Source organism: Neodiprion virginianus, chromosome 2 (genome assembly GCF_021901495.1).
Source record: "Neodiprion virginianus isolate iyNeoVirg1 chromosome 2, iyNeoVirg1.1, whole genome shotgun sequence".
In the NCBI taxonomy this organism is placed as follows: Eukaryota; Metazoa; Arthropoda; class Insecta; order Hymenoptera; family Diprionidae; genus Neodiprion; species Neodiprion virginianus.
In genome coordinates, this window is record NC_060878.1 from 7,293,515 (window position 1) to 7,319,692 (window position 26,178).

General features: G+C 37.8%; 1 protein-coding gene across 1 annotated transcript; it reads left to right on the forward strand.

Moving 5' to 3' along the window:
* Positions 1 to 508: 508 nt before the first annotated feature.
* LOC124297142 (guanylate cyclase 32E) lies at positions 509 to 25,715 on the forward strand. The gene is made up of 22 exons (XM_046747829.1): positions 509 to 1,972; positions 3,746 to 3,842; positions 4,557 to 4,708; positions 8,994 to 9,176; positions 9,865 to 9,970; positions 12,219 to 12,368; positions 13,045 to 13,153; positions 13,657 to 13,741; positions 14,852 to 15,004; positions 15,823 to 16,000; positions 16,518 to 16,713; positions 18,982 to 19,090; positions 19,851 to 20,165; positions 20,822 to 21,063; positions 21,747 to 21,989; positions 22,064 to 22,204; positions 22,664 to 22,787; positions 23,426 to 23,494; positions 23,637 to 23,811; positions 24,097 to 24,287; positions 24,996 to 25,271; positions 25,366 to 25,715. The coding sequence occupies exons 1-22, from the start codon at positions 1,739 to 1,741 to the stop codon at positions 25,447 to 25,449; spliced, it is 3,612 nt and encodes a 1,203-aa protein (XP_046603785.1). The 5' UTR covers positions 509 to 1,738; the 3' UTR covers positions 25,450 to 25,715.
* The last annotated feature ends 463 nt before the right edge of the window (positions 25,716 to 26,178 follow it).

Here is a 26,178-nt window from a genome sequence, read left to right on the forward strand (position 1 = left end):
TGGGAAGAAATGCGAAAAGGTCGGAAGATACAAGGATCGCGATATCGATTTTCAAAATCATTACCTATACGAAGATGGATCAAGCACATAAAGTCGAAATATAGAATGGTCTGAATAAATTAGAATATAAAATAACTGCTGAAGACAAAATGTATAGAAATCGTCTGAATTCGAACTATTCTATGTTTTAATTTTATCCATTATACCCGACTATTCCACACTTTGACTTTGTGCGTATAAAAATTGGGGACAATAGATTTTTGCGACATTGAATATTGCGCACTGCGATCTTTCCGTTTTATTTCTACATTATTATCCTTATCCGTCTTTTACTGATTCGACGCTACGAAGGTCAGGAAAGATTAACCCCCGCTGCAGGGGTTTTCTAACTTATTGTCAGTTTCAAGGCGTCCCCGTCTGCGCAAAATCCATCGAAATGCTGTCTACTAGCGCGTGGTCTCGACAACGAATCCGCGAAAACAACGCCAGTCCTTCGGAGAGCCTGAAACCGAAGGGTGTTATCAGATATTCAGAGCAGCGAGTAAAATTTTTCGAAAAGAACGAAATTTAAAAAAGTTTGACTTCGATTTTTAAACCATAACTATAAACTTTCGTCTGTAAAATTTACTTACGATGACAAAATGGAACGAATTCATTTACCGTTATAAATCGTCAACCATCCTCGTGAAATTTTGAAAAATAATCAACCGTAGATATAACTTAAGTTTCTATTTGTACCAAATCGAGGGACTGGAATTTTGTCTGGAATTGAGTAAAAATCGAGGTAAAAATGTAATCTTTTCAATACAGTGTAGCCGATAGAGGCAGAAGATACTCGCAAGAATAAAAATACGGGGGTAAAGATTTTCTACCGTTCGCTATTGAAGCTCATTTTTTGCAACCATAAAGATTTTTCTCCGACGGCTCAAGTGTCCAGATTTATACATACATTATGCATATCGCTCCAAATTTTCTCCACGATACTTGCACGGAAATAAGAAATAAGATTCTCGCACGTTTCACCGCGGTGGAAAAAAAAAACAAGACCACCACGACCATTGGAAACAATAACAAGATGTTGAAAAAACAGTGAAAAATAGCAAATTCGTTGTGACATTATATGTTTGTATACTCGAGGAATGAATATCGTGAACACAGAATTCATCGATCCGTTTGCACATTCGAAGAGAATTGCAACCGCATACTAATTAAGAATTTAAATCCTAACTAAACAAGAATCGCGGTATGGAATTAATTTCCAACAATATCGGGAGTTCTGGAAAATGAAATTACGGTGAACTGAAATTTTCGACAAAGACCGTCGACTTGCTGTTTGTTTAATTATCTAAGTGTCTGTTCACTTGTATTGATACAAGAATGATTGCCGATTCGGGCTGCAAACTCGGAAAAATTACAATGCGGAACAATTATTATTACACAAGTGTTGTAAAGTAAATATAACAGCAATATGACGTTGAATAGTTTTGTAAAAATTCTCGTTCCTGAACGTTAAAGAAATCGTAAATGAATGATTAATCGAACGCTTAATCGAATTCGAAAAATCGCGAACAGCAACAAGCGACAGTAAAAGATAAAAAAATAAAAAAAAGAAAAAAAGAGACATGGCATCGAAAACGGAAGATGAGGACGTCGCATCGCCCTGCCGAATAAATAAATTTTACAACAAATAAAGCGATTTAATAAAGATATTGGATTGGCAAGTTGATTCGTCATAATAATGACGGTCTACCTTTTGAGGCTCGTTTATTTATCGACGTGGATTTTCGTACCGCTGCTTGTTAAAGATATCGGTGCAAATCATACGAGAAAGTTTGAAAAATGTCCGAGGACAAGCTTTGCTTCGGGTGCTCAGGGTTACAATTTTTTGTACGATTATTTGACCGGCTCGGGGCTTCACAGTTTCAACAAAAGTTTGACTATAGGATTTTTGGGCTCATACGGAAGAAGTCAGGTAAGAAACGGTTTAACCTTTTAATTCCCGCCGGGACCCTTCCACCTTTCTTTTTCCAGCATTTTACTTGTTAAACGACTTTTTTGGTAACAACTGCCCAGTTTTTTCGTTCCACGCTGTACCTGAATTATTTTTAAGCCTGAACAAAAATACAAAATTTATTTATTTGTTTATCGCAAAAATAGCGCGTGTAAACAAATGGTCGAAATTTCTATTTTTTCACGAAAAAAAGAATTTTCTCCCAATCTAGGGTGAGATCCAAATGACAATTTTTGTACAAACTAAGTACGCGTTAAAAAATTTTATAGATTTTTTTCGATGTTTTTATTCTTCACTAATTTTTTTGTAACTTAAAAGAGATATCTGCAGCTTTTACACGTGTACAATAATCTGAGAAAGTTGACAAAACGTATCAATCTTTTTCCAAACCGTGATCCTTCAGGGTACGTAGTACTCCTACATTTACCGACAGAGCACACTCACCGTTTTCTCCCTATATTAAATAAACAAACGAACGATAAGGTTTCAAATTTCGACGGTGCATCGCTCTTTTTCGTAGCGAAGATCGAAAAAATTCTAGCGACCTCAATATCGCACGAAGACAATCTAACGACGATTCATTTTACTCCTCGTTCTTTCCGGAATTGCGCAAAGTATCTCAGCTATGCTTTTGACCCCTGAAATGCGGTAAAATGTGTAAATATTAACACGTGTCAAAAAAAAACGACACATTTTTTTAACAATTTTCGGGACATCAGTAACTTTTCTGAACTCCTGAAATTCGAACCTTTGGCCGTTCATTTGTTAATTTAATATAAGAAGAAAAATGATGAGTTTGCTCGGTCGGTAAGGGTAGTAATATTCCATACCCTTAAGCGTGGAATTACGAAGCGTTAGTCGCAGGTTGGCGATAAGGTGGCGAAACTTGTATAAAGCAAAGGCAAACACGTTATCACGCAGGAGTTGCCATATACATTGAGTATTAAGCAATGAATAATGTATAATATCGGGCAAAGAGAAACCTCGAGAATACCGTTCCTATCCAAGCATCATGCAGGAGTTATCTTCCTTGAAAATTCCGCAGCGTGTCTGTCCGACGATGACGATACATTTTATCGGTACAGCGAATCTGACTAGATGACCTGGAGAACAGTTCCGGCTTGGCTGGAGGCCAAATCTCTACCCTTTACAAGCGGTATTCATGTTTTACCGTGATTGGCTGACGGGATTAAGGAGGAGGTCAATTCGAAATCAATACTTTTTGACAATTTCACTAGTCGAATTGCTGCACATTCGTAATCTACGACGATTCGTCTAGAAATATGAGAAACAAATGAACAAAATTATACAGCATAATTTTGAAAAATTTCAATCCTTTGCCAAAACGACGAAGAAAGTGAGATAAGTCGATATCTAATCACTTGTTTGTCATTTTTTATTATTTCATATTTCTCACGAATATGCCGATAAATCTGATAACCGCTCAATGATCAACGATAATCTGACAACAAAATCAACGACGAAGTATCGATTTTTGGCGAAAAGCTGCAGGATGATGAGAGAAGGAAATTTTCATCTATCGGAGTGTCGACATTTTTTTTTCCCCCCTCCTACTTCTTCCAGTTGTTATTCTTTCTGCAGACGAGACGAGAAGCTCGAGAGAATTCTCTCAATTTCCTATCGAACAGGATCACGTACAACTCGAATAAACGTTTATGTACTACGAGCATCGAAACGGAACGATTGCATTAATGAAACTCTAAAATCGAACAGGTGGTTCTCGGAGCGTTACCCTTGGCCATAGCCACCGTCAACTCGGATCCGAATCTCTTGCCCGGAATAGAGATGAAGTTCCTCGCTGCTGACATAGGTGAATCTGAAAATAATACAAAAAAAAAAAAAAGAAACAATTTAAAAAATAATATGTTCATACACCGAGAAAAATTGCAAAAATTGTTAGTGTTGCTAGAAAACAATATAAAAGTTCAAATGTCGTTCGAATCAGCGGAAAGTGAGTTACATGTTAATACATTTAGTGTAATTTATAATTCTCGATATTATATTCTCTGATTACAACAGAATTGAAGGACTGTTTATTTATTTATAGTACCATGCTTTTCTTTTTTTCTGTTGAGTGAAAAAATTATCATGAATTCATTATTGGACCGACATTAAATTAGATATTTCAACGGTTAACAAGAAAATACAAGTCATCGAATTGATTACAAAATAGAAAAAAGGATGACGACGTTTAGTAGATTTTTTGCTTACAGGCTCTACGAAATTTATTTTCAATTTTATCCGAAACTGTGTTTTTAATTTACGATGAGAAATGAATGTAGTTAGTTATTATTGAGGACGTTAAAATAAGCACCGTTTGAAATTTCTCTCGGAATGAACGTACGAAAAACAATCTATGAGGGGAATTGAAAAAGGCATGAAATTGAAATTGTGAGTGATGGATAAACGAAAAATAGAGAGAAAAAAAAATAAAATAATAATCGCGCTTGGGGCGTTTTTTGATTCTCCTTTTCAACTACACCCGAAAAACTGAATTTCAAATCTCCATTTTCGCCGTTTCCAGGAAGAAGCAACGCCGACTCGCTGGCGGCATTGGGTATAAGGATAATGACGGAAATGAGGGATTCCGGAACGGTAGCTTTCATAGGACCAGACGACTCCTGCAGATCAGAAGCGCTTGTAGCAGCGGCGTGGAACTTGCCGTTGATTTCATATGTAAGTACGAATAATATAATGTAATATCACGACGATTGCACAAGCTTGAATATCTTGAAATTAAATGAATCGTATATTAATTAATCTACGTTCGGTCTATGAATTTATGCAAATAAATTCAGACGAGGTGTGGTTGAAGTTCAGAATTTAAAAAGTTCCGAAAGCGGCGTATTTCGAATTATTCGGTGGCGAAACTTGGAAGCAAAAAAATCAAACTTTGAAGAAACAACTGAGTTTCGAATGGTTGGAAAGCCGACGGCTCAAAGTTCCGGAAAATAAATTTTCAACGGAGTAAAATTTCAAAAATTAAATATACTCACACAGCGTGGTTTACTCCACGAGTGGGTGTAAAAAATCAGAAAACCCGAAAATCGGAATTACCAGGATTCCGAAGGTAAAAATATCGATAATCAAAAACAAAGAAAGATCAAAGTGGTGAAATTTCACCGAGCCAGAAATTCACATGACTGAAAATCTTCGGTCATCCGGAATTCCGATGTTTCAGATTTTGAAATTCTCTCATTTTCGCCCTTTCGGAACTTTGAGCGTCAGGTTTCGAACCACTCGAAACTCTGATACTTCGTCAAAATTTGATTTCTTGACTTTGAGTCGCGCCAACAAAAAATTCGAAATCTGAACTCCGTCCCATTCACATTCTTCGGAAATAAAACAAACCTTAGCTTGTACAAGATTCTTCGATTGTGCGAATGCGTGTGCGCGTTTATTTTTCAACGAGAAGTAAAAGAGCGTAAACACAAACATCGATGCTTGATCAACGGCTGAAACGGACGGCGGATAATTGGGCTTTTTCTTAGTTACCGATCTTAGGTACCATTAAGACACGACATATGAACAGTGCGACGCAATTTCCACAAATAAACTTCTTCCCATCTCTGCAATTAATTGGCACTGCAAAACGTTAAGAGAGCGGAAAACGAAATCCAAATACAGCGATAGCCGTGCTGAAATTTAATCATCTACATATGTTATATCAATTTCTGTAGCATGGTTTAAAACTCACTTTTAACGAGATATTTGCTTGAATAAAGATATTCGATCTTTTTTCGTTTCCGTTTTCGTCGAAATGATCAGCGAAACGTCGAAAGAAAATTAAAAAGTTTCAGAACTTATTTAGATTTCAAGTTATACGAGGGTATCTTTTTCTCTAAAAGAGAAATGATCACTATATCATAACTCAAGCTTGAGAAATTTGTTTTTTCCAACAAATCGATTCGGCAATTCGATTCTGGTTAGAATAGAAAAAGAGAAATATTAAAAACAATCGCTCCTGTCTCTCATTCTGTAAAAAGTCTACCTAATCCTTTCGATATTTTCCGCATCTTTAATCTTTGCAGTAATTATGAAAAACTCATTACGTACGTAAACGAAAGCTGTAAATTTTTCTAATAAATATAATGGTACGCTTATAATATAATTGATCTTCTTTTACCGGATAAGTCGATGCGATTAACGAAGATTGACGAATGAAAAGTTATACATGTTTATGGAATAACGTAACTGTTAGATGTAAAATACAATTTACTCAGTATCGTGTTCGACCAGGTGACGCAAAATCGTTCATTGTTTGCGGTCTTATGCAAAAAAAAAGAATGAAATGTGAAGAAAAAAAAAATTAACTGCATCTATTCTACAGAGATTACGCTTTTTGTCTCGAACAAGAAAAACTTCACGACCTAAAGGTTCGCAGTTCGTTCCAAACGACTCGTTTCTCGATGAAGGAAAAAGAAAAACAAACAAGGATCAAGAAAAAGAAGGCGAAAGTGGTGAAAAAATCAGCCGATAAATTCGGTCCATCAACCGCTTGTAGGGGAAATTGCAAATTAGGATAACTTCTACTTCTTCTTTTGCTTCTTCTTTAATTAACAAAAATTCCCAGACCAATACCGTATGTACACAAACACCTATGTACAATACTTGTATTATATTGTAAATTGTAACATGTACGAATATTAATAACTTGAGAGTTCTAAAAAAAAATTTGCACAAACTTGAAAATCGGGTCACAAAATAGATGGTGGGGAATGCGAACTTTGAAGTAGATTTAAAGTAATTTTATCCGATATCTGTAAAATTATAAAGAAGAAACAAACAAATAAATTTATAAATTACTTTACAGCTGGATAAATATTACGCTAAATTTAATTTTTTAATCCGTTGATAAGAGAACATATAATCTACGATAATGTGCGTGACTTGATAAAAGCAAACGATTTTGCGGGGAAATAAATGTCTCTTTTGGCTTGTGCGAAACTGTCGAAACATGCGGAGGCTCATATATAGAGGAAAATGTGCCGCGATTTCGGCTGATATGTGGCGGTGAATAAATCTGCACGCGCGTTTAATTAGCGTGCGGCGAAGCTCTTGGAAATGAAAATGATTTACAGTGAAATTCGAGGCAAAATGAAAAAGAAACGGAATTGACGATAAATTTTTGCAATGTAGAATTATGTCGTTGCAGGTTGTGAGAAAAAAATTAAAAAATTGTTTGGAACAAATTACGCTTTCATCACCCGACGGATTTGATATAGATCTTAAAAGCGAATAAATTCGCGAAGCTCGTGGGAATTTGCAAAATTTGGCAGTTCAGAATGGAAAGGAAATTTAGTTTTTGTTTCTACATTTTGTGGAGTGGAGTTTGGAGGGAAAATGTTCGAGGATAACGACGATTCGACGACACGCAGCCCATGCAGAGTAAATAAATGATGTGCCTTGGATTTCTTGGATTTTCGATGAGGACGAAATCACGTGGCCAGCATTCAGCACGAAATGCGCGGAGCTTGCAGCTTCCGACGCTCTTTCAAATATCCGGTTATTTCTTGACAAAATTATCTAAATGTAAATCAATAAAGCCGTGCCTCATTCGCTACAGTAATTGTCACTTCGGATCATCCTCAACAGAGGAAATATTACGGCATAATTTATTATAATCGGTAGGATATTGAGGAAGTGTTCTTTCCTTCTTGTGAAACGAGACGAAATAACGAATATTATCGAACATTAGCAAATCGCTTGATAATTTCATTCAAGCTTGAAAATTTTATTGAAAATTAATTAGTGATCAGGTGATCAATTTCAGATATTTTTCACTAATGAATGTCGCAATTTCACACCAACTTTCGCCAAGTGTGCGAGAGATTAAATTATAAGATACTGTGAAGTTTTCTTGTCAAATTGAAGGCAACGGCGCCGACGTGAAGTCTCGTTTTTTTTTTTTTTCTCTTCACGTTGTTTTTCTTCTTCTAATTTACCTCGATTTAATGGCTGGACAGTTCTCATCGGATATTCTAATTTTCCGCACCTCTTTGCCGATGGCTGAATAATTAATCAGATACCAATCAGGGATCAGTATTGGAAAATTCAGGTTCGTTTTAATCAGCTGTAATACTTTGGAGGTTAAAATCGGTGAAATTAAGGTAATGAAACATGTATGTGAGAAAATTACTATTTGCGTGTCCCGTTTTGTTACGGCTTAGTATAAACATTTAAACAATCCCAAAATTGAGAAGTGAGGATTTTTTGCAAAAACGTGAAAGGGTCGGTTCAAAATTATAACACACCGATAATTATTCGTATACGTGTAATAAAGAATATTGAATTTTCGTCCTGCTGAGTAAAGTAAACCAGACAACGTCTTGCGTTAGCTGCTAATAATATAATTCGCTCATCACGCGCAGTGTCTCCAAAAATTTCACGTCAGACTTCTCAAGATTGATTATCACTCAATAGTGATGTTATATAAAATTACAGCGCCGCAGCTAATTGTAAAATCGAATTCAATTACAAGTTTCTTGAGTCTCTTCTTTTTTTGTTCGCAGAATATCAGCGCGTTACGTAAAAGTTTTAAATCGATCAACTTTTGAAAGTTGATACCGTTGCAGTATTTACAGACGGATTAACATTCACCCGTTTGTGTATACAATAATGTTTTACAACACTTTGACACATTGTTCATAAATAAAGATGAAATAAAAGCTAATAAGCGAGGAATTTACGGGATTAAAAAGACACAGGTTCGCGTATATTGATTTTTATGAGTGAAATATAGAAGAAGAATGATAAAAGATAAAAAAACAATCCGCATCATAAATCTTCAGGGGATGAAAATTCGATTTATTACGGAACGAGGTTTTTTTTTTCTCCTTCAATTTTCTCCGCTTGTGGTTTAAACAATATTATAGCCTCTGGCGGATTTGTCGGCTTTTCAAAGCTCTGCAGAATCTATACTGTATAACGACGCATTTCCCGTTCCAATATCCGACTGCAGAAATGCGAGGACCCGGAAGTATCGGACAGTCGAGTGTACTACACGTTTGCCAGGACACTTCCGCCTACGAGTAAAATAAGCAAAAGTGTCGTCGCTCTCTTGAGAGCTTTTTCTTGGACGAAGATTGTCGTCGTCTGTGAAACTAGGCCAGCTTGGAGTGAGAAGCTCAAGGATTACTTGCAGGTGATAATTACGTTCTATCATTCTTTCCTCGTTCTTATAAAAAGTAAAAAACGTGTGTGTTGTTGGGTCCAAAAGCTCAAAATCAAGTTGATCGGATTGAATATTATTCAAATTCCAATGCATAAATTACACCGGTAAACGCGAATTTTGAATTTGCGTCCTAGGTGTCAAATTTTGATTTTGTCCACGTAACTGATAAAAGGAAAAATAGTATTGTTAGGTAAAGTTTGCTTTTGTAAAAATCAGAACGATATTTCGAATTTTAAAAAAAATTACCTATTTTCCTTTACCACATTATTTACCTATTATTAAAAAATACAAGAGCAAACTTTAGGAGTAATAAAGGAAGATTTTCGTTATTATTCCGTGCACAGAATCAAAATTTATTTATTTAAATATAAACTCTTTAAAAAAATTTTTGGTTGACCTGATTTTTGTTGTACGTTTCAAAGTATTAATTGAATTATTTTATTTTCCAATTTGAATAGTCAAAGTGTACCGCTTGTTTTATTTTCGATCGATTATACAGCGCTTTTTCTTTTTCGATTTTCTTTTTTTTATTTGCATACAAATAAGTTTTCTTAAGGAAAACAGAATTTCACCGTGACTGAATTTCTATTTGCCTTATTCTTAAGAACGAAAAAACAAAGATGATTTTAATAATTACAACCGTAATTTTGTGTTTCAGAATTACGGTATCACCGTGATGGACACCTTCACCGTCAACGATTACATACCGATATTTGAAAGCAAATTGGACGATATCGTGACGGCGACGTATCTGAGAACTAGAGGTGAATTTCGTTGGATATAATTTTTTGACATAATTTTTATACAACAATATGATATAATCGTGTGAAAATTATGATTTTATTTGAATTTCCAATAACCTAGTACGGTTTGAACAGCGTTTATCGCTATTATTGAATTTTGAACGTATGGTTGATGTACTCGTTAGCTGTAAAAAAAAAGAATCTTCATATATTTACACCCACTTCGCTTAAATAATTTTCAACTTTTTTTTTTATGCATGTCTTCACGTCAAAAGTATTCTTTCCGTAACAAGACTTGCGTGTTTCGGTTCTTTCGAAATTTCAATGATAACCATTCGCGTAAAATTTTTCTTACGTGAAATTGCCGAACAGAAAAAAAAAAAACACAAAATCCATTTCCATCTTTCTGCGAGCGCGTACAAAACGTGGTTGCTTCTTGTCTAAAAAGAAACCCCAAAGACACGGAGCAACAGTTTTAGGATGTGCAAATACTATTTCTCTGAAAACGCGAAAAATCAATGATAGCATCCTTTTAACACGTATTATCCCTTTTATTTGTTACAAAAAAATGCATTACGGTTCAGAAAGATTATCTAAAGCGCATTACAGAGAAATTGTGATATAGAAGTATCGCAAAAAATTCCGTAATGCATTTCTTTGCAAAATATAAAAGAGATAATATAATAAAAATGAAAATATTCAACTTTTTTGCGATCCTACGGTATAAGCATTTCTCTGTATTGCACTTCGGACAACTTTATTGAACCATAATTCATTCTCTTGTAAAATATAAACGAGATAATACGTGTTAAAGGGGTGATAATATTAATATTTGACATTTTTTGAAAAATTGTTTTCGGACACTCTAAAACTGATGTTACAGTGCGCTGTCTTTTTGAGGTTTTTATTTAGACCACAAGCAAGCATTTTTTTAGCATTCGCGTGTAGAAAAATCAAAATTTTTTGAATTGTTAAACACCCTGTTACACATATTTGCGTGACGTGAATCCTTACAGTCAATGTCTCAACTTCAATTAAACAAATATTCAAATCGTTGAAGATATTAGTTTAAGTCGGGAATTGGATCCTATCCATTCGTTTAGAATTTCTTCGGTACAAAAATCGAAACTGCAGCGAGATTATTGAATGGAAAATCATTTCAGGGTTATAACGCTACTGCAGCTATAACGGTAGGAAAATATACGATATCCCGATATCTGTGACATAACAAATGTTATAGGAATCCGTAGAAGGTTGCTGCTGCGTGTTCACGGTATAATATACATATATATTTCAAATTTTTTCCGTTAATAAACCTCCTTCTATTTCATTTTATTATCGGTATTTTTCCTCTTCGAGAAAAGCGAGTAATACTTGCGACTATCGAAATAATAACCGTGAAGGAAAATCTACCGTTAACAAGAATCGTGCCAATCAGAAATGTTGTCACTTGACCTCGTTACATTTTTCCCTCTGTTACATTAAATTACAAATAAATAAGTTCATTTACAATATACAATTCTAGATATCAGTTTATTTGCCGAAAAAAAGACGGAGATTCGATATTGTAAAAACTTTACGGAACATTGTTCTTTTCAAAGTTTAATGATCTCTTTAAGCAGGGTCAGGTTTTGAAGAAAGCCAAAATTTGTTGCTGCTTAATTTTTTTTACCGTTATCGACTCATCGTTACTATGTTGTCAGAGAAGGAAAACGAATAAAAGAAGTTGCTGTTGAATAGTGAACATACCGGAAATGAAAAGTCGACAAATTTGACATTTCATAACATTTCTATGTGCCAAGTCTAAAGAGTTAGCTCTGAACATTTTTTGAATCAAATATCTCTACGACACGATATCTACAAAATAAACGATCTAATTTCAATGATTATTTACTCTCGATCAATGAGGCTCGTTTTAGCTTGGGACTGAAAAGATTTTTGATCTGTTCACTCCCGTAGTTTTCGAGTTATTTGAATAGTAAGATTGAGAAAAAAACAAAAAAATTTCTAATTATTCAATGTATTTTGAGCTCGAAACTCATTCGAGTGCGGATAATTAGTTTGCCAAACATCGATAATTTTCATTAACTTTCTTACTATATAATCGTTATTTTATCGTATCAGTATCGTTGAATATTAAATCTTACTAATTATAAATTATCGATACATTCTCAGCTTTTGTTCATTGATATAAAATGGCGGTAAAAAATTATCGGTTTTCATGATAGTTAACCAATTATATGTTTCGCCTGATTTTAACGATTTGCAGTCTACCTGTTCGTCGGAGAGCACATAGCGCTGGTGGATTTCGTCAAGTGTCTTCAGAAACGGCGGCTACTGTACACGGGGGATTACATAATCGTTTCGGTAGACGACAAGATCTACGATCCTCAAAGGAGGATAGACATAACTCAACGGAGTGAGTTTATATCACAAAGTACTGTAATTACACAGGGTTTCGATATGCTGCAGCAAATAATTTGACCCTGTAAAGTGGATCGAGGGAGATAAAAGGGAGCAGTGTTAAATTGTTTGATGTACGTAATAGCCCAAGCTTGCGTAAGGTTTGTCTCACTGTAATGATCAGTGTCTCGGCAAATCAATATTATTTAATAATTATTTATCTCGGGAGATCCTCGATCCACTTTTCTCTTCATTCGGTACAAGTAAATTTAATTTTCAAAAAATTTACGTTATAGGAAGATGGGATATTGCTCCTAATCAACTGCGCAAGTATCTTTACAATGTCGTCGCTGTCCCGCAATACAAATTGTGCTTTTTTAAATTGTTTTGCACGCACAGGTTTAAAATATGACTGTAATAAGTACGTCCATCAGTTTAATTAAAAGATTTTTTTCTACATTCAACAAGTTTTAAATTCATTTTACAAAAGATGAAAAGAACAACGAGGACGATAAATAATTTGAAGCATCTTGCATTACGGCAAATTTAAAATAACACATAGCATTTTTTTTAATTCACATGTTTAGAATTTATAAATTACTTCAATTCATTTTCCCCTTGATTGAATAAGCCTTTGTTTGTTTTTTTTTTTTTTTGTTCCTAAAGGCGATTTTGTCTGTGCATTTTTTCAGATTACATAGACCCGTATCTGCCGGACAGGAACATGTCACAGGATGTAAAGTTCGGGTTTCGATCCGTCCTGAAGCTAACCCCGACTCACGTAATAAATCCAAACTTCAAGTGAGTTTCTTGCTCAATCCCTTCGATATGCTCGAAATAAATCATATTAAACACGGAGCATTTCCAACTAAACATTGCAGTATGTCGGGTTGCCTACCACCGAGGGGAAAAAATAGCGGTAACACAGACCTACCGAGTTATCCGCAAGTAGCGCGTTTAAATGTTCTCGCGAGTGAGCTTGAAATGCCCGTTTTATCAAGTTGTCTGAATTTGGCCGAACAATTGTTTTTTTGTTTGTAACCTATGCTGAAGCGGTCAGTGATCGCGTTCCACGATTACGTTAAACTGATGATGCCTCGTTAAGTCTGCTTTACCGATATCCGTTCGCCTTAGTGATAGGCAACCCAACATACTGCGGTGTTTACTTAGAGACACTCTGTATAAGCTTGTACTAAACATCGTATAATGGCTAAATGAGAGAAAGAAAGAAAAAAAGTAAGAAGAAAAAAAAAATGAATGAATGGCTAAAAGAAGTTATAAAAAAAAAAAATATCTTTTCATAGGGAAGTCTGCGAGCGTATCAAGAACTATTCGGTGAAGCCGCCGTTTTGTGTTCCGTATCACAGTGAGATTTTCAAGACAATTGCGGTTAGTGAGAAAATTTATAACTAGTATATAAATGTCTTTTTCTCGTCTTCAATCGTATTCTCAGTTTTACTTTTCTTCTCTTTTCGCTCTTTATCCACCTTCTATTTCATCCTTCCTCTATTTTTATTGTTAGAGCGAAATGAGTCGGTACACAAAAGCTGAAAGATTTTCAGAACATTCATTCAAGTGGCGCGTTTATTGAAAGGCGACGAACGATTGCAAACAATTCATTATCCGCGGTATTCGCACGTGGCTAATATACTTCGTATTTTGTAAGGAATACTGCTTATTATACGATCACTTCCATTCTCCCAATTACTTTCAATCAGAATATTATACATGACGCCAATATTATATATTACGCATTTGAATGGAAAATTTCGCTAGGATCAGGTAATTTCGTTCTTATTATTACAATTTTTTTCATTAAACCAGTTTTACTCGCTCAATTGTTCATTCGCGTTGATTCTTGCTTGTTACAATAAGCTTTTGATTATCATACCGTACGTTGTACTAATCGGCTCTGCATAAAACAAATAAAGATTATACGTATTTAAAATGCATAAATACCGTACTAATTAATTATAATAACGTCGTTATGCGATCCAAACATGAATGATTTAAAAAAATCATAGATGTAATTAATCACTTTGAGAAAAGTCCTTGTTTCTTTTGCCCACTATCAGCATCGATATGATAAAACAAATGTGAAATCACTTTTTTTTTAATTCTTTTTCAAGAGATATAATATCAGAGTATATTATACATGTCTCACAGCGTTCACGCGTGATTCGACTCGATTATCGTTTACTGCACACTTTGGTACAATCATTTATAACGCTGTATTCAAGGCCGGAGAAACAATCACATATTCGATATTTAAATCCGACTATTCAAGTCCTCTCATGATTTCTCGACCTACTAAGTTGTAAAGGCTGCGGTTTTAATTAGTACTTATAATAAGTGAGCTTTTGCTAATGGGTTTCCTACAGGATTCTAGAGCACCGCTTTGTGAATAATCCCACCTTGATATTTTAATCCACGTTATAATGCCGCACAAACCGCACGAATCCTACTAAAATTAGTTTAACTAAACGTTTCTTCACACAGATGCCTATTCAAGCAGCCTATTTATACGATGCGGTTATGATATACGCCAGGGCGGCAACCGAGCTTCTTGCTGAGGGCGAAGACCCCAGAAACGGATCGGCGATATTGAGCAAAATTCGCAACCGGAGCTACCATTCGCTTCAGGGTTACGACGTACGTGATAATGAGTTTCATAATTCGAGATTTACCCACACTGAGAAATAAAATCATTTCTTATAGTTATTAGCAATTGCTAGGATTATGGCTGACAGTATTGTTGGTATTGAAACAAAATTTGGTACAAGTGATTTGGTACAAGTGACTGTTTAGTGAAATTATAATTGCCAATACTATTACATATTTTCTGGTAAATGCAACGATTGATGTGTTTGCACATTTCCCTACATTGATTTTTTGTTGGACAAAAAAGGCTTTAGCATAAATTTATCGTTGCATCAGCATCAAATTATCACGATAGTTGCAATAAAGTATACAATAACTTCTAACCAGACTCTCTGTTGACAGAAACAAAACTTATTTTCTTTTTACATTATATGTATGGATCGAAAACTGTGTGTTTTTCAGATATGGTAATGAAAATGAAAATAACTGTTGAGGACTGTTTAATAACCAGAGTTGGGAATTTATCTCGGTGTAGTCTCGCGTTTCAGAGGGTGGCCCAATTTTTATCGAATGATAAAATACGAGAAAACCATTCAATCTTGAAACTATACGGCAGTAATTGATTAGGTTTCAATGATAAAAGGTTCATGTCTATATTTCAAACTGGTAAAACAAAAGTATTGTAATAATTTTAAAACTTCGATACTTGTTTTTTTTTGTAAGCTTAGGGAAAAAACAAGGAAAAGAAATTTTCAGATACCTGAACAGCATTACCAATTTTATGGAATTGAGGAAATTTTCGAGTCCTCTTCTCATTTCGTCTATTTCATTTCTCGCCAAGAAACAAAAGTGTAGGTATTTCGGAACAGGTTTTTATAGACAAAAACGGAGATGCCGAAGGTAATTTCACGGTGGTATCGCTACTCGACGACGAGGAGACCAACGGAACGTTCAAGATTCTGTCCATGCAGCCCGTCGGCTATTTCCAGTACAGTGACAACGACACCGGCGGAATACCGAGGTTCAGATACATCAACCCGAAGAGAGGTGATTAGCGATTTTTGGTCCCTTAAGTCCGGTCAAAATCAGTCTGAATTAAAAATATTCTGGATGTGGCTGCGTTTTTGTGTCTAGGGATTTTCGACCCTCAGGAATTCGAATCCGAAGTCATTTTTTAGCTGCATAACCGGCGTTTCGAGAAAACAGTAAAGTTTGACGTTTCATGCGTTTTCCGTAAAAACTGCCATCGGTAGACGAAAAATGCCTTGACCATCGCGAAGAGCGGAAAATTCTACATCGAATTACGTTCTCACACGTCGAAAACGGAGTCGGATTAAAAAATCGAGACAAAAGAAATTCCACTTAACGACGACGTCTGGAGAAGTTTTGCGAAATAATTTCTTTGCTATGCAGCTCAAAAATCACTTCAGATTTGAGTTCCCGAGAGTCAAAAATCCCTGTAAACAAAAATACCACCGTGCCGAATATTTTTAATGCAGACCTATTTTGACTGGACTACTTTTTGCGTCACGCAAAACGACGCCTCATTTTCAATTCCGTGCAGAAATTCAGTGGGTCGGTCCTGAGCCGCCCAGAGCCGTACCGGAGTGCGGATTCACCGGTGAACTTTGTCGCGACGACGTCGACGAGGAACTCGACGATCCTTCGTCGAACATCAACGACTGGAGAGACTGGAGACTCCAGGTTGCCCTGCTGGCTGCGACTGCCCTCGTCGTTGTCGCTGCGGTATTTGCCTTCAAGTAGGTTCATTTTTTTGCGATCAAGGGGACGCGTTTGTGAAACTCGAAGACTTTTTCGACCTACTTAAAATTTGAACTCCCAATAAAGCTCTATGATAAAACAAGTGGTTTTCACTCGGTTCCAATCAGTTACGTTCCACATGTGACCAGTAGGGTGGTCCATGAAAAAGGTCATTTTTGAATTTTGATCGGCTCCGAATAGTTGAAAAATGATCCCCTAATTTTTTCAGATTTTTACGACGAGAATTGTTACGCATGGAGTTTTTTGAAAAATTCCACCTCTTGACGTTATTTTAAATAATATATGCAGACACATATAGAACCGAGTGAAAACCTCTTGTTTTATGGAGCTTTATTATGAGTTCGAATTTTAAACAAGTCAAAAAGTTTAATGTTTCACCGACGTGTCCCGTTAAAATTTAACCGGAATTCAGAATTTGACGGAATAGGATTAGAATGTCCTGAATTTACTAGCTGCAAGGAGAAGGAAAATAGTAAAAACCGTTCAAAAAATATACCCCAATGTTAGTTACACCGATGATGGTGAACACGAATGAAACAACATCCATATTATGCGGGACAGAAATGAATCCGAGCTAATTCGAATCACACAATTTACAGAGATATCGATGATTTGAGAAAAAGTTTTATTGCCAGGAAGTTCGAAATGATAAAACTCTGATGCTAACGATCCGGTTATAATATTTTTGGGTTGATTTTTTCACTATGCAGATCTCGGTGCAGGTCGTTTAAAAAAAATGTACAATAATTTATCTCCGTAGTCCAAAAAAAAAAAATCTGTCCAGGAAGCAGATTGAAATCAAAAACATTAAAATCTAATTAAAAACAACCAAATAATCAAGTCTTTTCCCAAACTTTTGATACCTCACCTTGTGTTATTCGAATTTGCTCAGATCCATTTCCATCACAAAGTAGAAATGTTTCATCCGTGTTCACAATCACTGGCATCAACGACATTACAGGAAAGTTTGAAACGGTTTTTTCTTTTCTCCAAACTCTCGATACAGACAGTTTGATAGACTGATCTTTAATTGCTGCCCAACTTCTGAGCTCCGGTGAGTTCAGATTTGGCACAAAACAAGACAGAGTCAATCACTCGTCTCGATCAAGCGATACGAATTTTCGTCCAGAGGATAAATGTCAAGGGATTAATACTTGACAAGTCACAATCAATACTGATTATGAGCATGGCGGAAAGCGATAAAATTTATTTACGGGCCGGTTGAAAAAGCAACAAATCAGGAGAGATAAACACAACCGCGGTATTTGGTGTAATAACAATTGGGATTCAACAGTTTTCTCGCGGGTTTATCGATTCGTGCGATGTCCCATCCAAGTAAAGTTTGGTACAGCGCGATAGATTGAACCGAGGTTGTTTTTGCGGACACTCCGAGTAAAACAAGTCAAAACTTTTGAAAAACAAGTTGAATGTCTGCCCGGTATTGGGGTTCTGTCGAGAAACTCGACACACTTTTCGAACACGGAAGATCTAGATATTCATCAATAGGTGTTGGAATATATTCATTATTTCAATACGTCAAACTAATAAAAAACATTTTTCCCTGTATTGTATTAACTCAACCCTCTATTTGTCGATTGATTAACGTGTAACGAAAACAGGAATTCTGTCGCTTTTTGAATGATATTCAACCTCAGGTTAAATTGAAAATTAAATAATGCCGTCGTGAACCTTGGAGATAAATATTACACAACTAACTTACGAATCGTGCTAATGAACCGACTGCAGGATCGTTATCATTCCTGTTCCTAAATTAACCGCATCTTTAGCAACAAATCTTTCAACGAAATATCGTAATTACGCATTGGCATTCATTAGCACCCACGCCTTTGGAATTCATTCGCGTTTCTTCGAATTGTGTTAAGAATTGGTGATAATTATCAACATTTTAAAAGACCCGAATCGTTGGCTTAGCTGCAGATTATCACCAATAGTCACGCTGTCATTATACCGCATAGAGTAGGTACTAACATCAATTGTTTAATTTGTAATAATATCTCGGCTATTTGCGTTTGCGAATTTACTGTTCAAACACGACGTCAACCAATGCTCGTCGGTTTGATGTTGGCAAATAATTGGATAGTAGTTCTATTGTTCTTGAAATGCGGTACCACATGGGATAGTCGTTTGTAGAGAACAGGTGATAATTACACAAGCGTTACCCAATACCGACATTAACACGCATGGGTTCAGCTTCTAATTTTTATAACCGGATTCAATTCCCGCAGGCATTACAGGTACGAACAAAAATTGGCCTGCATACTTTGGAAAATAGAGTTAAAGGACCTAACGATGATTCCCAGCGACGTTTCAGACTCTTGTAACGAGAAAAGCGTGGTAAGCACGACGAGATGCAAATGTTGCCTGTATTCGTTATCGTACCTACTGTTATTGGAATATACAAGGACCCCGCAAAATCCTTACGGAAATTGGCTCCGGGTATAATTGGCTGGACTTTCAGTATGTATAGTACGTATCCTCCCGATCAAAAGTTCTGATGGCCACAAGTCCCAAAAATCACTAGTTTTCGAGGTACAGGCTTAGGAAGGAGGGAGTTCAGATTTTTTGACATGTATTGATTTCGTGATTTTCATGAGTTATAAAGCTTCAAAGGGACTTGAATCAAATAAATCACTCTGAAAACTGTACGGTCGATTCTCAGAGATAGGCAGGCAGCTGTGATTAGTTCCATGAATGCGTCGATTCCATTCATGAACTCGCTGGTTTACCGGAAGAAGGTGCGACGTCAGATTTCGCGTGCAGAACGAGACCCTCCGATTCTTGCAATAATCGACTTGTCCTGTTTTTCACGTGTCTGCGGAATCTCTGCGAATATGCCGTGCAGTTTTTGGGTGATAAGTTTGATTTCAAGTCCCCCTTGAAGCTTGCTTTTTTCAAAGTCTATGTCTCGGAAACTACTGATTTTTGGGACTTTTGTTCGTGAGAAATTTTGATCGGGTAGATATGTACTCATAACATATCGAAAATCCAACCAATTCGATCGGGAGCCGATTTCCATAAGGATTCTGCGGAGTCCTTTCAGATAGAAATATCCACCGTAATCCCATGTCTACAAAGCTTCTCAAACATTTGACAGGTGTACCTAGGCGAGCCGGGTTGCACTCCAAAAGCGCACACGCGAGTTGCTCTCTACAGAGAAAGCATAGTGGAGGTGAAACCGATCTATAAAAAGACGGTGGACATGACAAGGACGATAAGAAAGGAGCTCAAGCAGATCAGAGAGATTAGGCATGAGAACTTGATACCGTTCATGGGGGCGGTGGTAGAGCCCGGGGCTATTTTCATCGTGACGGGCTACTGCGCTCGGGGATCGCTTCGGGATTTGTTGCAAAACGACGACCTGAGGTTGGATCCGATGTTCGCGTCGTCATTGGTCGCCGATTTGCTTCGGGTGAGTATTTTTCTCATCTGTTAAACGTGTGCATTCCGTGTCCAAGAATCTTGCAACAGAGTGCGGTGATTCCGAAATGTGTGGGAATATTCCGAACCTGTTCCACTCCAAAACTCGAGGGCAGCAGGTCAATCGGCAGAGCAACATCGCTCGAGACAGTAAAAAAAAGTAGTCAATTTCCGTCGATGAACGTGGTACATACGACGGACGAGACGTAGGTACATCATTTTTTACCGAGGCGCATAATCCTCTCCGGCAAAGTCGGGCACCTACCCTAAGGGCAAGAAATTTTTCTTCAACTCGGTTTGCTGGGGTGTAGTTTCTATGACGGGTACCGAAGGACTGTGTCAAGTCGTCAAAAAATGACGAGGTTTTGACCGAACGACGTATAATCAGCACGTGAAACGAGGGTGGCGTTCCGAAGTCAATGGAGTTGTCGGTTACTGAAGTAAGCTAAGATTAGTTGATGCGAGAACACGAGAGTAGAGTAGATATACGATACAAGTTTGACGAGTGGATTTGGGGAGGATTACTGTACGTGAGAAAGTATTTACGCAGAGCTGAAATGGAGAGCACACATTTTTTTTTTTTTTTTTATTTCTTTTTTTATTGAGACTTGCGCTAATCCACGCACGGTCCTTCTCCCGAAATTTCAGGGAATGATCTACCTCCACGACAGCGACATCATATCGCACGGTAATTTGCGGAGCAGTAACTGCCTGGTGGACAGTCGATGGGTGCTACAGATCTCGGACTTCGGACTCCACGAATTCAAGTCAGGCCAGGAGGAGCCTGACCACCAGAAAAAGGAGCTTCGACGAATGCTCTACCGAGCCCCGGAGCTTCTTCGAAGCGCAGCACCACCGGCCAGAGGCTCGCAGAAAGGGGACGTCTACAGGTGAGATTAAAGAGACGGAAGACGCGCTAATTTACAACCCTGGTAACAATTTTTTCAGATTAATTGCATGGCAATGATTCTTCATGTTAACAAATTTTTCCTTAGAATGACTGAAGACCCGATGTAAACACTGTAGAATGCCCTTTTAACCGTACAACATTCTAACAGTTTGCGTTAAGGTTCTGGTTACATTTGCTATAAATTCTGTTCCCATCAATTTATTGGAGTTTTATTTCAGACTTGCTTTACATTTCACTCTTGCAACCAGATCAGCAATCATGAACCAACGACACAGTCGGTTAGTGGTAGGGTAGAAATGTACTAGTTTTAGTCACCTCAGTGTCATTGGTTGGTAACTATCGTTTGATCCAGTTGTGGACTTTGCCTTGACATGTAATCAGAGTTCAGATCCGCAGAAGTGGTACAAAGATGTGCAGCTTCGGTTCGAGTAAACAATCAAGAGTACCGAGTGTTAAGCAGCTTGTTCAAGCCTTGCTCAATGGCAGATTTTAATCATGAATCGAGTAATTAAAGAGAATGAAGGTTTGATTGAGAAATAAATACTTTGGTAAAGGTGGGCACATACGGTGAGTCTACTCCGTGTAGTCAGGTCAGTTAGGATAGTCTACGAGTCGGATTGTTACCAGGTTGTTTTGGGATTTCCATTACTACTCTTTCGTCAGTTTTTCCCTAGTTCTTTACGAAATAATGACGCGTCGATTCCCCTGGGACGACACGCTATTGACCCACTCGGAGATCGTCGAGAACATAAAGAAAGGACGAAGGCTACGTCCGACTTTGAGCTACGTGAAGGGAGTCTCGGACTACATAATAAGGTGCATCGAGTCCTGCTGGCACGAGGAGCCCGAGGTCAGGCCGGACATGAAGCTCGTTTCCGTTGTACTAAAGCCGATGCAGGCCGGACTGTGAGTGAGCTTAATGTGTCCTAGAAGCGCGATCAGCGTCTGATCGTCGTGTTTCATTTGATGTTTCGCTGCAGAAAGGCTAACATATTCGACAACATGCTCGCTATCATGGAAAAGTACGCTTGCAATCTCGAGGGGCTGATTCAACAGAGGACGAACGAATTGGTGGAAGAAAAGAAAAAAACTGACGCTCTGCTGCACCGGATGTTGCCTAAGTAATGCGTCACGAGACTTTATTTAAGATGGAATGCTACTACAGCAGCCTCGAGGTTAATCGACCGCTTGTCAATTTATATCTTTAAGTTTGCAAGTTGAAAATAAACTTTTTCTTCCATTTCGTTGCGAGACGGTCGTACGTACTAGTATTTGTCTTGTCAAAAATATATATTCGAGTTATGAAAAAAACTGAGACTAAACACAAGTGGGACGTATACGCGTACGTCCCACTGCCCCTCAAAGGGTTAAACCTGCGAATGTCTCGTAATGAAATTGATAAAAAGTGCCAATTTTCAACCCACCGACCATCCTAACCAGTGATACGATTTTGGAAATTTTTCCATCAATGGTCCTTCAATGGTTTTGAAAGTTTTATCGATGGGCTGCTTTAGCGGTAAACACATTCTCGCTAGAAACGTTCAAGAAAACGTTTGATCGTTTTTTTTTTTTGCACGCAGAACCGTCGCTGACGCTCTCAAGAGGGGAGATCCGGTAGAAGCGGAGAGCTTCGACAGCGTCACAATATACTTTAGCGATATCGTTGGTTTTACCGAATTATCAGCGGAAAGTACTCCTTTACAGGTACGTGACTTCAAATACGTAAAAACAGAGTTGATATTCGGAATCAGCAAATCAAAATCTGTATGTATCAGATACAAGCATTCAGAAAACTTTTTCACCGCAGACCTGTGTAATGACTTCTAATTTACCGCGTTTTCAAATTTTACGCCCCGGTAATTGGATTTCTCGGATGAATCGACGTCGTGCTAATCGATTTCTAATAAATATTTTACGCATCGGTATATATACGTATATACACGCACTTCAATTTATTATTCATACACATGTAATGTGTACGCAATAGCGTTATACGTAGGTACAAAGGTCAAAGTCGATTGCATCCCCCAATTGATTCTCGAGCAATGATTTGGAGCATGCTAACGGCATAATAACCGCATAACAAACAATTTGATCAATTCGTTACGCGTACGCGAAGGTTTTATTGCTAAATCATAATGAATTATGCATGCGTACGGTTAGAATTCTTATCCGAGAAAAAAAACCGCGTTATTACCAACATTCCCATTCAACTTCCTCTATTTCGCGTCTCAACAACAGATTTGAGTTATAGCAACAACGATTCCTCGATCACTGAATAACATCTACTACTTGTGCCAGTATAATTCTCTTTTTCTATCGTATCGTTCGCCTTATTGCAGGTGATTACACTTTTGAACGAGCTATACACCTGCTGCGATTATATCATCTCGCATTACGACGTTTACAAGGTATGTTTTCCGCATACTCAAACGTACCATCATCACCATTATCATCATCATTATCACCGTCATCATCATCGTAATCATCATCATTGCAACACCGCCAGGTACAGACCAGGGTAAAACGACTTACTCAAAAACCGGCTCGCAGGTTGAGACCATAGGGGATGCTTACATGGTCGTTTCCGGACTGCCGATCAGAAACGGGGATAAACACGCCGGGGAAATAGCTTCCATGGCGCTCCACCTCCTACGACGTATCAGCAGGTTTGAGCTGCCCCACAAGCCCGGTGAAAGTCTCAAAATCCGTATAGGAATTCACTCAGGTAAGCGAGTCGGTGCCTTCTCGTATTTCTCGAAGCTTTCGATGCTAACCAGAGGAATCGTGGCAGAAAAATATGGTGAAGATTGTCCTCAAACATAACTTGGCCATTGATAATGACATCGTGTGGATAAAAGTAGTGAAACCTGACATGCCTTTGGGTTAGTCAAACCACGAATCAAGGTTCCGACGTTCCACTACGATACGCATGCATCATATTTTTCTCTCGGTATACAATCTTGACCATCTTCCAATCGATCGATCTTCCTTCCAACCGTTCCAAATTCAGGTCACTGCGTGGCCGGTGTAGTCGGTCTAAAAATGCCGAGGTACTGTCTCTTCGGTGACACCGTGAACACCGCCTCAAGGATGGAATCCTCCGGATCACCGCTCAGGATTCACATGTCCGAGGACGCGTGGAAGTTACTGCAGAAACTGGGTGGTTATCAGGCCGAGGAACGAGGAATGGTAGAGATCAAGGTTGGTGCGCTTACCAGGTCTGTGCAAGCTGATCTAAACTGGGTGGCAGAGTGGTGAACCTAGTTTCGCGATTCACGGATCCTCGAACTTTTCCGAGGGTCTGTACGTCTGGACGACCTCGGAGTCTTCTTTCCTCTTATTCTTCCTCCTCTTCTTGTTGCTCCCAACTTTTTGCATACGTGCAATTCTCGTCGGTTGGACAGCATCTTCGGCAGACGGTCAGTTGCGAACAGGTTCGCGGTAATAACCAATGCGGACGATGAAACTGGCGAGAGATTCGCGATGTGCAAGGACGATTCCGCATTTTCAACGGTACCGATCTCAGCACCGTGACTTTACTCGCGACGATGATGCAAGGCAATTTTGATGCTTTTTTCAATTTTACATCCACCATATCGGACCCATCATCTTGAATTTACAAATTATCAAAGTCTGACATCAGATTCGTGATCAGCGAGGCCAAAATCCCCCGAGTAATAAAATTGAGGCCAAAATATTGATTTGAACAATGTGTGACTGAACAGCTTAAACGATAAATATTACGATTATAACACTAAACCAGCGTTTGTCAATTTTCTAAACAGTTTCGCTTGAAACGTGACGTAGGGTATTGAAAATACAAAAGCTACGAAAATATCGTCCAAAAAATATTGCCACTTTAAAACATGTTTAAAATTCGAATGAGAGAAGAAAATTAAATCTTTTCAGGGAAAAGGGGAAATGAAAACGTACTGGTTAGTGGGAGAGGACCCGCTGTGCAGACAGAATCGTATATTCGAATCGAATTCGCACTTTCATCACTCCCACTACGGATCACTGTGTTCATTATCGTCTGATAGGCTTACCGAAACGCCGGATCTTCTGCGAAGAACAATCGGCGCCGAATTCTTGGACGTCGACACGATTAATCTCGGGGGTTTCCGGTTCACCAGGCGAGAGCTTCATTCACGCGCGCTCCGAGCCTGTTCGCATCAGAATAGTCAGGTAAAGATTTGAGTCCATCGTGAACTTCGTGCCTCGTTTACCGCTATGGTTTTTATGCAATTCATTTTCTTTCCGCGTGTTTTTTCACTTTCAGGAATTGATCTACCACGGAGCGGCCGGACGATCGCATAGATCAGCGCCTGCGATCACTCTGACGGACGTGATGACAAATTACTGACGCGCATGTCGCGGGATCCGAACAATTTTTTTTTCTCTCTCTCCCTTTATTTCATAGATATTTTATACGATTGTTTTTAAATGTGTTACGTGTATACATATACACCTATATGTAACATGATACAAGTATACATGTATACTGAATGTCGATATTTCGTACCTGTTTAATACGTAAGTCACCAAAGTATATTGATTGATATATACATATACCTGTATACATATATTATTATATACAGATTAACGTTGATCGGTTGTAATTTAATAAAAGGTATTTTTCAAACCTGCCGTATATGCACTTGTGATCGTTAATCCTTTCCATTAAAAAAAAAAAGAAGATATTGTTCCTTCGTTTAAAGAGTTTACAAATTCACCTGATCAAACCTAACCGCACTCACCTACAAGTTTCAGGAAAAGTATCATTTCTCTACGGCAAGCAATATTTTCGTAGATCCTACAGGCGTTGCCTCTTCCTCATGATTACTTTTACCATTTTCCACGGTCTCAAGCCTGCACTATAGCGAGAAGAGATCAAGCCGAATTCAACTTGATCCGGTAAATCCTAATGCCGATTAACAACCTACATCGAACAGCAGCCAGTGGTCTTTCAGGGCTCCGAGTTCGCAGCAAGAAACGACGAGCATGATTACCGATTACGTTCTCTTTTTATTAGGTATTTTACGATTGAATTAAAACGACGAAATGAAGTTTTCAACGTTTTTAGTTCTTGCGT